Source organism: Vollenhovia emeryi, unplaced genomic scaffold, assembly GCF_000949405.1.
Source record: "Vollenhovia emeryi isolate VEMERY1.0 unplaced genomic scaffold, V.emery_V1.0 DF939172.1, whole genome shotgun sequence".
Lineage (NCBI taxonomy): Eukaryota > Metazoa > Arthropoda > Insecta > Hymenoptera > Formicidae > Vollenhovia > Vollenhovia emeryi.
The window spans coordinates 508,494-522,436 of NW_011967194.1; the positions used below are offsets into that span (position 1 = coordinate 508,494).

General features: G+C 44.7%; 2 protein-coding genes across 3 annotated transcripts; both read left to right on the forward strand.

Moving 5' to 3' along the window:
* The first annotated feature begins 1,089 nt into the window (after positions 1-1,089).
* On the forward strand, positions 1,090-8,187 carry LOC105563697. Of its 2 annotated transcripts, none has more exons than XM_012015508.1 (6): positions 1,090-1,582; positions 2,055-2,405; positions 2,475-2,695; positions 2,825-2,968; positions 3,174-4,609; positions 4,861-8,187. In XM_012015508.1, exons 1-6 carry the CDS (start codon positions 1,279-1,281, stop codon positions 5,231-5,233), a joined length of 2,829 nt encoding a protein of 942 aa, XP_011870898.1. In that variant the 5' UTR covers positions 1,090-1,278; the 3' UTR covers positions 5,234-8,187. The 2 variants fall into 2 exon arrangements, with proteins under 2 accessions (XP_011870898.1, XP_011870897.1); XM_012015507.1 differs by having other exon boundaries at positions 1,091-1,582; positions 3,156-4,609.
* A 606-nt stretch (positions 8,188-8,793) lies between these two features.
* LOC105563698 (kanadaptin) lies at positions 8,794-11,821 on the forward strand. Its single transcript, XM_012015509.1, has 6 exons — positions 8,794-9,813; positions 9,946-10,235; positions 10,351-10,493; positions 10,563-10,723; positions 10,805-11,170; positions 11,265-11,821. The coding sequence occupies exons 1-6, from the start codon at positions 8,992-8,994 to the stop codon at positions 11,676-11,678; spliced, it is 2,196 nt and encodes a 731-aa protein (XP_011870899.1). The 5' UTR covers positions 8,794-8,991; the 3' UTR covers positions 11,679-11,821.
* The last annotated feature ends 2,122 nt before the right edge of the window (positions 11,822-13,943 follow it).

Here is a 13,943-nt window from a genome sequence, read left to right on the forward strand (position 1 = left end):
CTCTCTCCTCTCGGGTACGAGAGAGTCGGCTGCGATCTACGGATGGACCGATCGTTCCGAGCTGATTTCCGCGACGGCCGTCCCGTTTGTCGCTCTCGCTGCCGCTTTCAAAATTTCGTCATCTGTTTTACGAGCACAAAAAAAAGACCGTCGGAAACGCCAGCGCGATAAGCCGTCGCCGTCGTCCGTCTCTCTGGTAAACCGCGCGCGTGCAACCTGAGCGCGCCGTCCGAAGTGCATTAAATTCCAACCCGCGACAATTAATCCCTCCACGTGCGCCGCTGTAAACGAAATCGAACGGCCGCGAACTTCGCGAAGTCCAGAAACGCGCTCTCTTATCTCGCCTACCGTCTCCCTATCTTCGGCGCAAAGCGCATTTCTAACTTGCAGCTCTTACCGCGACCAATTAGAGGGCCCGACCGCGGGGGAGGTGGCACGTGGCGGCCGAGCAATTGGACGTAATGGGGAAAGCGCGAGGTCGAAAATGCTGCATTATCGTGGGACATGGGGCTTAAAGACGTCGGAGAGAGGTTCGCGTCGCGCCGCGCCGGGGCGTCGGGACGGCCGACTTTCAAGGCTTCCTCGCGGAGCCGCGGACGGGAGGCGGGGGGAGGTGGCCGACGGGACGGCGCGAACGGTCCGAGTCCGGAGAGCCGTCCGCGCGCGATCGGCGGCCGATCGATCGCGGGCGGCATATTCGAAAACACACGCACGGCGCGGCCGGGGACACGCGTGTGTGCATTCCAAAATCTTCCGCTCTAGCCGTTTCCCCGAGAGTCGTCGTCGGTGAGCGTCGGCCGCGCTCGTGTGTCGGTGAAATCGAGGAGACGTGCGCACGGAGAGAAAGAGAGAGAGCGAGAGCGAGCGAGAGAGAGAGGGAGAGAGTGCGCACGTGTGTGCGTGAGGTCGAGGGCAGCGGGCAGAGGGGAGGGAAACGGGACTCCCCTCTCGCGCTTCAGCCATTCGCCAGCCGTCCGCCAATCCCCACCGCGCCGCTCCGTCGCCGACCGCAACGTCACTGTACACCCCCCCCCCCCGCCTCCCTCTCCACCGCCGCGCCGTGTCTCTCTCTCTTGCGCGCGGATCGTGCGGCGCGCGCGGACTGGCGCGGACCTGCCCAGTAAATGCGAGGCTTCCGTTCGACGAGTGTACGCAGCGGTGATAGAGCGCGTAATAAGCGCACCGTACACAGACAGTTGTTCGCACCTCGGCGACGTCGCCGTCGCCGTCGTCGTCGCTGCCGCTGAACGGGACCGTCGCTCCCACCCGGGCGTCGACATGCCGCTCAGCATCGGCGTGAACCTCCGGGTGACCGGCCACTGTAATCAGGGCGGCCGCAAGTACATGGAGGACATGTTCTGCGTGGCGTTCCAGCCGACACCGGACGACAAGGACCTGGAGTACGCCTTCTTCGGGATCTTCGACGGCCACGGGGGCGGGGAGGCCGCGACCTTCGCCAAGGAGCACCTCATGGACATCATCGTGAAGCAGAAGAACTTTTGGAGCGACCGCGACGAGGATGTGCTGCGGGCGATCAGGGACGGATACATGAACACGCACTACGCGATGTGGCGGGAGCTCGGTACGAAGATCGGCTGCGCATTTCGCGACTCGCTCGCTCGCTCGTCCCGTTCCCGTCGGCTTTCCCGCGAATTTTAAACCCGCGGCGCGTTATCGCGGCCCCCGCAGCGACGAGCGGGGGCCCCCGTCGGGAATTCTGTCATCGTCCCGCGTATTTCCCCCACCACCGTCGCCGTCGCGACTAGGCGCCTGATTAGGTTAGAGTTTAGGTTATGTAATTCTTCGAGCTAACCTGAAAATTTCAGGTCTAGGATCGATGGGGGGGCAAGAGGGGTAGAGGAATACGATGCGCGGCGCGGTGCTCCCGGAGCGTCGCCCTCCCCCGTCGCGAGTCCGGGTCGCGGCGACTCCCGTCGCGCGCGCGCGCGCGCGCTCGCTCACACACGTCAGGCGTAACGGGCGCGTCGACCTTGATCGCGGAGAGCTTTGCATCGCGGACGTGCACGCTTCAACTGGCATTGCTTTCTGCGCAGACAAATGGCCGAGGACCGCGTCCGGGCTGCCGTCCACGGCCGGCACGACCGCCAGCATCGCCTTCATACGGAAGGGCAAGATATACATAGGTCACGTGGGGGATTCCGCTATCATACTGGGCTATCAGGCGGAGGGTGATCCGCAGTGGAGAGCGAAGGCGCTGACGAGGGACCACAAGCCGGAGAGCGGGCCGGAGATGACGCGCATACAGGAGTCTGGTGGGAAAGTGGTCAGTAAGTCCGGCGTGCCGAGGGTCGTGTGGAACAGACCTCGCATCGGGCACAAGGGTCCGGTTAGAAGGTCCACGCATATGGACGAGATCCCGTTCCTAGCTGTCGCGAGGTCTCTAGGTAAATACGCGTGTGTCCCTTTGTGTTGAGTGGCTTTGCGCGATGGGATCTAAGTGGAGTCGATTTCAGGCGACCTGTGGAGTTACAACTCCGAATTGAACACCTTTGTCGTCTCCCCCGAGCCGGACGTCAAGGTTATCCCGGTCGACGTCAAGTCACACCGCTGTCTCATCTTCGGCACTGACGGCCTATGGAATATGTTGTCGCCGCAAGCCGCGGTAACTATTGTTCAAGCCACAGACAGACACAACGAGAAGCACTTGATAGCCTCTCAGCAGACCGGTAACGGAGTAAGTTTCGCGTTTACTTTGCGTTATTAATTGTACGTACGATTATTAAAGCGACAAAAGTACAAGAGTTACCCCATATATGTTGATAAATACGATAAAACGGTGAGGTATTACGAGTCTTTTTGCTAGCAGGCTGATCTACAAATGTGGATAAATCCCTCGAAAAGTCTTGTGGACCGTGCGCTGGAGAGGTGGTCATCGACGAGATTACGAGCAGATAATACTAGTGTTGTAACATTAATGTTGGATCCATCAGGACCGTGTCGCAGCGAGGTAGAAATAATACTTATTTCAGAAAAGTTCGATTTAATGCGCATAGCTTTGTATAAATTGATCAAGTTGAAACGAAAAATTCACGGCTCAATATTTCGAATGGCAAATTAAGAATTTCCAATTTATAATACAATTAGTCTGATGACAATTAGACTGTCGGTACTTTAGCTGAGACATTTACTTAAAGGTCCTGTTTAATCAAAAGAAAGATCGTGTTATACATCACGGAACACACACGCCAACCACGACAAAAGAACCTGAAAGCGTCGAAGCAGTCAATCCAAAAGTCCTATCGCCAATACCGTCGCCAAGCGCTTCCACGGAGCTTGATATCAAGCAACCGGATTCATCGAACGGAAACGAGGAGGCTGTCGATCAGACGTCACAGCCGGAGACAGTGTCGTGTGCCGAGAAGTCGGCTTTGTCGGACATTGACGCTTCATCGGAATTACGAGAGACCACGGCAGACAAGAGTATCGAGACCACTGATACCGACGAGAGTATCCAGGTCGCCGAGATCTCCTCGAGTCAGATGCCAGAAGAACCCGGCGATGCGGAAAGTAAGAGGGCGACTGAGACCAGTCACGAGAAATCTGAACATCCCGAGAAGGAGAAGAAGCAGGCAGTTGAGGAGAGTGAAAAGGAAAAGGCGAAGATTGACGACGCGCAGACTCTGAGCCAATCGAATCCAAAATCGAACAAATTCGCCGAGCCTAAAGAAATTGTGACTGCGACAGGAGTGTCTAACGTGACGCGACAGAATACATTTCCTGGCACGAACGAGGAGACGCTTCAACCTGCTCCCCTCGTAAGCAGGTTACGTCGAAGTGGCGGAATTGTTTCAGTCAAGAGTAACAGTTTCGACAACGGCGATGTGAAGAACGGAGTTTTGAACGGATCTAGGCATAAGCAGCACCCTTTATTTCCCGCGAGGGCGGACGTCGGAACGATAAAGCGACGGCACAGTCTCAGCGCTTCTCAAACGCAGAATGCTTTCGCTGACGTCGCGCCGACTCCGGATTCGAAGACTTACGTGAGCGTCAAGTCGCGGTACAACAGGGTAACGAAGCCGTCTGTCGCGGGAAGCGCAGCGGTGGAGGAGACGGTGAAGAACGCGTTAAAGACGACCGGCGATTGCGTCATGAGTAACAAACGCAAGCACAGCGCGATCGCGCAGACATCGGTCCCGTCGTCCGTTGGAATCGAGAACAGCTGCGTGCAGCAGCAAGAACCCTGTGCCAAGAGGAGGACACGTTCCGAGGACCAACGGCACAGTCCCACGGACGAGAACGATCCGGCGAATAAGGCGTTGGAGAATGCTAATGCCCGATTAAGTTGGCCGACGTCGGACAGGCGGTCAGACTCGTCATTGAACGGCGCCAGTTTAACGGCGCTCTCTTCGTCATCGAACACGTTCCAACGTAGGAGCTTGGGCAAAAAGGCTACGCCTGTTAAAGCCATCAGGAGATCGTCTATCAACGGTTCGAATCGATTACAACAGCTAAGAGGTAGTTTTGGCCTAAGGGATTGGGACCAAGGGAGGAATAACAGGGCGAGCAATTGTAACGGTAGAAGGACGTTAAATAGGACAGTAACGGTAATCGGTCCTACGGACACGACATTACCCCAGCGATGGTTAAGGTTGGTTTAATTATATTTAATCGTGTAATTTAGTCAGATTCCTTTTTCAGAAAAGAACTTTCGCGCGTGATATATTCAAATATTTGTTTTATGAAACAAGACAATTATCATTCGTATTGAAGATGGACAGTTGTAATTAAATGGATCATTAAAATAATGTAGATTGCATCTCTCATCCACGTCTAAATATGTTGATGAGAGATACGTCTATAAACTTTTACTAAACTTTGCCGTTTTGGTGTTTTGTTTAGATCAGACACGATGGCGGCAACACCTGTAAAAACATTACGTTCGCGTAACGTAGACATCGCCGGACATACAATATCCGCGCAATTGGTTCACCAGTATGGAGTAGTGAAGCAAAATCGATTGCCTCTACCGAACAAGTTGAAGCAGTCCGCGAACGGTGGATCGCTGCAATCGAGTAGAGTCAGGTCTTCCTCGTTGTCAGCCAGTAAACTTAAACAAGCGAACGGTAACGGTGGAAGCGTGAGTACTTGCGCGACCATAAATCCCTCGACCGCAGGTTCCACGTCTGGTATAGCTAAGAAGGTGAAATCACCGTATAATCCTAGCGCTCGATCCCTGAGCACGCGATCTCGAATCAAACGTCTTGGAAAGTGAGAGGATAGTCAACGGCTGTAGTTTTGTGAATTGACGAGTTTCTTAGGGTATGACACTCTTACCCTTAATGTCACTATCTGCGAATTATCTAGTTACGGTGTAAGAGCGATTGTTACATTGCATTTTATGTCTCTTCTTAAAACTTTCATCCTTGAGACCGCGTATTCTCTTTTATTCGATATGCTAAATCACGCATGGGGGGGCCCTGAGCATTTTTAAGTTATTGTTTATTTCATTTTGGGTAGTAAAGTCACATATACAAATTGCTTAAGCAACGTAGGATTATTTTAGACGAAATTTGGTATCGCAAGTACTTATATCTGCTTGTGACGACTACTGATTTAGCGAATGTACTATTTGTATTTTGTTATTGGAATTATTTACACTGATCTTTTATGTTCGTACATAAAGTGCATATATCTATTTCATTTTATAATATTGCTTGCTGCATGGAAATAAATTGCTACGCTCTCCCATTCTATTTATTAAACACGATCATTAATTCCTCGTAAAGGATACTGCGATATCGTTTAGAATGGACTAAAAGAAATTCAACTAGTCATCCTTGAAAGGATATCGTTATATTCCAAATTCTCTATGTAGTTTACAAGACTGTGCTTTCGCAATTTTTAAAGGAAGATTATATCGGTCCCTCTTATATGAGCGGACGTTACATTTACCAAAGTTCGGGCAAATTTACGAAGTGTTCTTTTAACGATTAAGTCAATTGGCGTACACGGTCGAGAGACGATATTGTAACTTGCGACCACGAGAAATTTATAATACACAAAAAAAACAAAATATATTCCCGATCTTTTGTATGCTTTCCAATATTCGTGTAGATTAGCAAGTGTCGCGTAGGACAAAAAAAATATGAAAGTATAATATGGGCGTAAAGTAGCCTGACAATAAGAAGGTACGGTTGCGTATAAAGGCATGGTTTCCGTATGCTTATCTCATACTTGCACATTCTCGGTGATAACTATTGTTTGCGATCTTTACCTTGGACCGAATGAGGCGACCAAACGCAATAGGGTTGAATATGAAATACGAACACGCGGCCCGCGTAACTGTGCACGCGTACTCCTGGAAATGGTTTCTCTCACCCCCCTCCCCTCCCCGATTGATGCTCGCTTGACGGATCGTAGTCTTCGACGACGGTTCGCGAGGGTCAAAAAGACACCGTATTTAGAGAGTGTATAATGAATTAAGGCATTAAACTATTATCTAGTACGTAGGATATGCAATCACACTGATCTGCCTTGGCCGAGTACGGAGTGGTTGTTGAACAGTTGCGTGTAAATAGAAATTACAATGAGAATTAATATATAGTTGAGAATAATTGATTGGCAGCCTCTACCTGCGAAGTACATCGATACCGATTCGTTAGATATAAACTGTTGCGTAGATAAATAATGGATAAAAAGGTACAGATTTATAATCCGCCTCCGAAGGAGACTCCGGAGGCGCGCGGTCTCGAATAACGACCACTCGGTACGGAGCACCAAACGACTGTTTACTGTGCGTTATAAAAGTTTAGATTGTTAGAGGGGATGTTTGAAGCACAGCTTAGAACAATCGGGGGAACTCAAATTTCTGTCGATGCGAACAATTGTACAACAATTGTGTTCCAAATGCAAACGTGCACCAATCGTACTAGTGATCTAATAATACAGTCATCGGGGATAAGAAAGACTTATATCTGATATGTATATATATGTATATAACTGGCATTAATAGGTACACATATATTAATATCAGAATATAAATTACAGCGTATATAATCCATAACAGTCTTTCACATTGTGTCTGGAGCAAAGAATAAGAGAACGATTCAGGAACATTCATTTTCTCGCTATTAGAAAAACGCACAGCGCGTTTGTCTTACATCTGATTGGTGAATGGAGATTCGACACTTGAATTTCGCTATTACGAATGTACGTCATTTCCTGTTCTGTTTCAATTACCTTTGCATCCATCGAGAACAATATCTTCGGTAATGAGAGAGAGAGAGAGAGAGAGAGAGTACATACGTTATCTTACGGGACGTAGTCACTTTAGGGTTTATACATTTTTAAAGAAAAGAAAAAATAATATAACGCGCTGCTGGAGTATATTACTAAAGTGTAAAATGTTAACCGTATATATTTATCGATATTTATTAATTAGCTTTTAAAGACTTCGATTTTTTTTCTGTGTAAATAAGATTGCGCAGATTAATATATGCTTGGAGTTATATCGTTCGGGAGCTGCTTAGAGAGAAATTGTCACCGACGGGTGTATCGAAGACGAGACCGAAAGGGATGACGCGTGCCTACAATAGTTACCACTCGCGAACATGCGTGTATGTGCGTGCGTGTAGACGAGGGATTATATTTCTGAGAAAAGTTTCAAATTAAAAGCAGGACGTCGCGAGGGGCAGCGCCGAGTTACCGAGCAGAGAGACACGTGCGTTAGCTAACGGCGAACATTTATTTTAAGAGTATTAATCTCTTTTTGGTGCATGCCCATAGGTCTCACGTTGCTTGTAAATACAGTGTTAATAGACATATATATATACATATGCAAAGATATTGTATAGATAAATTTAAGCGATTACGGAAAGGAGCGAGGCGTCTGTTAAAACAAATTGCGAGGGAGGCGATCTTGAGCGAGAGATCGCGTCTACCTGGCGCGCCCGTAGATTTATCATTTGTTACGCCGTATAGATATGAGAGCGAGTATTTTTTAAGAGGTAAAGAGAATAAAGAGTTTATGATGTAAGAGAGACACGAAGAGAGGAACTGTTAGTGAGAAGAAATATTATATATATATAGCGATTTTATCTCAGGTTAAGAGAATTGCCGAGGGGGAGTAGATATCGGAGGAACTCGAACAAATGTGTGATCACGTTTATATAATCTGTATATTTTAATTAAATAAACTGAGATATACAAATCCTATTATTAAACTGACTCTCACTGCTTCTGCGATTATTCCGGTACGCGCGATCTAATCGTGGATTATCAAGTTCTATTTAAAAGTCGGTGATATTCGTTTATATATTTTAAGGAATGCTGCATCTATGTAAAATGTTCATTGCTTAATTTTTATTTATTTAACTATCTTGAACGCACTTCTTAATTGTGTATAAAAGTCTGCTAAATTTTTTGTCATTTCAATTAACAAAAATCGCTATTTTTATAGTGTAAAGTATAATTAGCGTCGACGAGCAGAGAAATCGAAGATCTACGCTGGATAAATTTCCGCGACTGGAGGTGATCGAGAAGTACCGACTATCGGTATGAACTTTCTGATCGCCGATGGAAACATCAGATTGCACGAGTTTGTTTCTAATTCTCCCTTTTCCCCAAAAAATATTAAGTCAGAGCGATTGTCTGACTCTCATGTCGAGCATCCTCCGTCCGAGTAATTCGAACGAGTCAGGGGCATTGTTTCTGAAGTTTAGCTGTCGAGTTCCTCTTTGGTACTTATTTAAATCCATCAAGGGTGAAGGTAAACAAAAAGTCCCTAGAACGGGGTCTCATTCACAATCGCTCTTTATATAAAAAATACTCCATCCCCCCTCTATCTCCGATCGGTAGTGGAGGGTAGGTCTATGGTGACCGACAGGTTATGTGCGCGTGATCCGAGCGTAAACATTGCCAGTGTCGCTCGAGTCCCGCGCGCGATTCATAAATTAACAATAATCGATTAAAAGAACATAAGCGCGAATCAATGACACTTGACTTCCTGGCATAGAACTCGGGGCTGCTGCCATGGAGGTGAACGACCAGGAGAGTGATTCCGCGACTTGTCTTCCCGCGGCAGTTGCCAGCGATAACGTCGACGCGGGCAACGATGAAGCGATTCCCGAATCGTCGGCGTGCAACAAGCAGAGCGCCAATAGGTCGGAAACGGAGGACGCGTCAGGGTCTTCCGGCAGTGACGCGGTTGACGCCTGCAAGGAGCCGGGATTCAAGAAGCCGCTTCTGCTCATCGGCCCCAAGCGGGGTAAGATCGGAAAAATTCGGACGGTCAACGACAATGCGGTGTTCTCGCTGTCTGAATTGTCCGCGAGCAAGGAGGCTGCCGAGCCCGTTCAACTGAACGACGCTGATGATAGCAGCGACAGGTGGGAAGGTGCCGCGGAGGAGCATGTCCCGTCTGACGCGAGAAATATTCCTGTACCGTACCTGGAGCCGAAGTGGGGTGGGAAACCAATCTCGGGGTACAAGCTGGAGATTCTCAAGTCGGGGATGATTCTGGAGAAGATCGACTTAACCGAGAGGAGCTTTTACGTGATCGGGAGATTGCCCTCCTGCAACTTGTCCCTCGCCCATCCGACCATCTCGAGGCACCACGCGATTATCCAGTACAGAGCGACCGGGGACGAGAAGAACTCCACGGGCTTTTATTTGTACGACTTGGAGAGCACGCACGGCACATTCTGGAATGGGCATCGCATAAAATCGAGGACCTACGTTCGGTTACATGGCGGCCATATGATAAGGTTCGGCTGTAGCCATAGAAAATACATTCTGCAGGCCCCACTGAACGACCAGGAAGAAGAATCCGAACTGACGGTTACTCAGCTCAAAGTTAGTTTCGTTTAGAATTAAATTCACGCGTGTAATTAGTTTGTTATAATTGTTACAATAATATTTTGCTGTCCATTGCGACTTGTATTCTTGTAAGAGGCAAGAGGCTTTCAAACGTATACTTGTTCGCAGGAAAAACGATTGGAAGAATTGCAGGAGCGAGAGATTAGGCAGAAAGAAGAGGAAGAGGCGAAGGAAAGAGCGAGGCAGGCAGCGGAGGACGAGGGCATTGATTGGGGAATGGGAGAAGATGCCAACGAGGAAACGGACTTGACGGAGAATCCCTATGCTTCTATGGTAGACGAAGAGCTATACTTAGATGATCCCAAGAAAACACTGAGAGGCTGGTTTGAAAGAGAGGGATACGATTTGCAATACCAAGTAGACGAGAAAGGGATAGGCCAGTTTTTATGTTGGATAAAGTAAATATATGAGATAATCTTTTTACGTAGCTCTGCTTTAAAATTTGCGTACATCGTACTTTGACATATCGTTTCTTTTCTTTTTATTCACGTGTGAAACTCAAAACAATTTCAGTTTACCAAAAGAATGCTTCGGCGGTCGAGTCGTGAAAGCAGAAGCCCTCGTCAAAGGAAAGAAGAAAGAATCCGTTGTCCAATGCGCTTTGGAAGCCTGCAGAATCTTGGATAGGCACGGATTATTGAGACAAGCTAATCACGGTACCGTATAATGTGAATAAACGATAACGAATGCAAATTTGATTTCTAATTACCATTGATTGATTACAGAGAGTCGAAAGAAGAAAGCAAGAAATTGGGAAGAGGAAGATTATTACGATTCGGACGAGGATAACTTCTTGGATAGAACAGGAACAGTAGAGAAGAAACGCGAGCAGAGGATGAAACAAGCTGGAAAGTTTGAGGAAAAAGTCGAGACATATAGCTCATTGGTAATGCCAGTTTGTTCTTGCGTCTACATTTTTATATAATATTACAAATTTCAACTAGACGTTTCATTGATATGATTTCAGACTGAGAAACACAGCGAGATTACAAACAAAATTTCACGTTTGAACGCTCGTTTGAGAGACGCACAAGAGAAAAGTGCTAAGGCGGGGGAGTCCAACGAGGATTCGCTGGATGCTTTTATGTTGAGCTTGAATACGTCTACTTTGAGTAAAGGCGACATAACGAAAATGAAAGTAGAATTGCAGAACCTACGTAAAGAAGAAATGAAACTTGTCAAATTAATAAACCTTACGAAACCGGCCAATTTGCCGCCTCTTGTTAGCCAAGAGCAAGCAGAAAACGAGAAGAATGACGTGCAGCAAAGTTCGAAACTTTCTATGAGAAAGGTTTCCCAGCTTGAAAAAAGGCGAAAGCTTTTCGAGGCAAATGTAAGCAATTTACCTTCGTATTCTTTTATTTTCTTACGCAATTCTAACGTGTTTTAGTATTTTACTTATGACGAAAAAATAATATATTTTTCAGAACAAAGGGGAAAGAGATTCATCAACTTTACATAGTGACATGGATAATGAAGAAGAAGAAGAAGAAGACGATCAAGAACAAAAAAATGAAGATGACGTAAAAGAGAAGGAAGACGAGGATGTGAATGTACACAAGTCCGAATGCAAAGAATCTATACCACATAAGGACGAAACGGAATCGAATAGGATAAAAGTCGACAAATCGTGTGTCACGAAAAACGTTAATCAGGAAACGAGGAAACAAAACGTCGCAGACGAGAAAAAACGAAAGAAGGATAGTAAATCAGAGAGGATGAAAAGTGCAAAAAAGCAATACGATCAAGACGTTTACTCAAATGACTATTCTACGTGGGTCCCGCCGCAAAATCAGTCTGGGGACGGCAGGACAAATCTGAACGACAAATATGGATATTAAATTAGCTCTAGCGTTACGTATGTAAAGAAAAGCGATGTAAATACTTCCCCGATCAAGAGTTTGCGTGGCGTTACGTAGTATTAAAAAAAGGACTGTTTATTTTTTACACATGGATCGTATTAAAAATCATATACAATAACTAATCTGGAAAATTCTCTTTCTTTCTCTACTACGTGAAAAAGGTTCATGTAAATTTTAAGTAATAATAAATTAAATTTCTATCGGATAATAACAGTCCATCTTGTAGAGGCCCCTCCACCACCCCCGCCGAATTCGATCGGCGGTCCTCTTTTCTTTACAATGTGATTTTTCACAATTTTATTATTTATATCATTTTTCTTATATTATAAAAATAAAAATATACAATACAATATTTCTCTCGACATTACATATGAAATATTCGGTATGCATACAATGACATGAAATTCTTGCAATGTAAAATACATACATACTGCATGTTTGGAATAAAAAATATCCCAAATGTATTTATTAACGATCTCTTAAAGTGAATCAAATCTACAAAAATTTTAAGTAAATTTATAGTAAAAACTTAACAAACGCATAACAACTTCCATCCTATTATATGCATCCAATTACATTAATTATATTTAATAGTAATACATTGCAGTTATAATGTTATCTATCTTTTTAATTATCGAGTTACGGCCCCCCGTCCCTGTCTACCCGAATCCTTACCTTCCTGTATTCCGCTGTATAGTCCTATCCATTTTCCTGCCTACCCGCGTTTCAACTTTTTGTTAATAAACCTACAAATCTCGTTAAAACCGCGACGCGATTTATGAGGGCGCGAATGGGATTTACTAGGGGTCTTGTTAGTCTCGCACATATGCGAGAATATGTAAAGAAGATAAGAATATAACCCACCCGAATTTTGACAAATAAAAAGAAATCAACTTATTTCGTACGCCACCTTATTTACTCGTACATACTCCTTCAAAAGTGGCCAATATTGACCATTTACTGCGTCGTTGGGCCAGATTGGACCTACCTTTCGTTGCTCCTGGCCATTACAGTCTGATCATTTTGACCAGAGATCAGGAAGGAAGAAAACTCCTTCCACAGTCGGTTTATTATCGTCACCGACAGATATTTCGTACGGTTCGAACTTATGCGAGCGACGATTGTATCAAAATGCACGACCACGTGAGGTTAATTAAAGAAGAAAATTAATTTAAAAATGTACCGTATAAAACTAATCAAATATATTTTTACTTCCGTTATTTATTCGAGAATCAATAATGACTGTCTCTTCGTGACTCAATCTTTAAATTCGAAATTCAAGTATATATATAATATATTTATATGGAAAAAACCATTTACTTCGCGTTATATTAATTCTAATTACATTCCGCGATAAATTAAAATTTATAATGTGCATGAAATTGAACAAGTAATAATTTCGTGAAAATGTTCAAAAAACTAATCGCGAAGACCGTCCGCGAAAATACGAAGATGCGTGTAACTACACACAGAAAAATATATACTACCTGCAAATATTATTTGTTCCAAGTATTTGATAAGTTTATATATCTGCAAATCTATCATAATGTCGTCGCAAGTGTTAAATTTACTCAAAACATATTCTGGTTCTTAGTAAGTCTAGTACTTCAAATAAGAATACATAGAATTATTTGAAGCAAAACAATTTTGTTTCTTCTGATTTTATTGAAAGAAGCATACGGAATTCTTCAATAAGTTTTATAATTTTCTTCAAAGAAGAATACATTCTTTCTTTGAGTATAAGATGGCAAGCTTTTCTAAGACTAGCAACAAGTATATCTTAAAACTATTATTAAGAAAATATTCTTTGTTGAAGCAAACTATTACTTGAACGGAATAAAATAAACTGAATAATTACTTTTCTTGACTGTACAATAATATTTTTCTGTGTGTATAATGCATGTATTCATGTGAGACGCATCTTGAAAGTGTATCGCGAAATACATATACAAAATAAATGACGTGAGACATAGAAGAAAGAAACTTTCCGTATGATAGACAGATCGACAATTGAATATTCTAGTGGATCAAAAATTTCAAATTATGTATGAAAATAACACAAAGTTACCGCGTTTCCGAAAAAATATTAGAATCTCACGTCATTATTAGTTCACTTTATATACAAATTTGTTAATGAAAAATGGATAGACTACAAGATATCAGCTAAACAAATATATTAATAATTATATTCGTCATATTTTGCGTGAAAATATGTGCTGCAATGGAGCACCCAACCCTCCACAA

Excerpts from the sequence above, each read along its gene's own strand:
- LOC105563697 (XM_012015507.1), top strand. The coding sequence starts at position 1,279 with ATGCCGCTCAGCATCGGCGTGAACCTCCGGGTGACCGGCCACTGTAAT. Across the intron at positions 2,696-2,824 it reads CTCAGCAGACCGGTAACGGA|CAGGCTGATCTACAAATGTG; the intron begins GTAAGTTTCGCG and ends TCTTTTTGCTAG. Across the intron at positions 2,969-3,155 it reads CAGGACCGTGTCGCAGCGAG|GTCCTGTTTAATCAAAAGAA; the intron begins GTAGAAATAATA and ends ATTTACTTAAAG.
- LOC105563698 (XM_012015509.1), top strand. The coding sequence starts at position 8,992 with ATGGAGGTGAACGACCAGGAGAGTGATTCCGCGACTTGTCTTCCCGCG. Across the intron at positions 10,236-10,350 it reads CAGTTTTTATGTTGGATAAA|TTTACCAAAAGAATGCTTCG; the intron begins GTAAATATATGA and ends AAACAATTTCAG. Across the intron at positions 10,724-10,804 it reads TCGAGACATATAGCTCATTG|ACTGAGAAACACAGCGAGAT; the intron begins GTAATGCCAGTT and ends ATATGATTTCAG.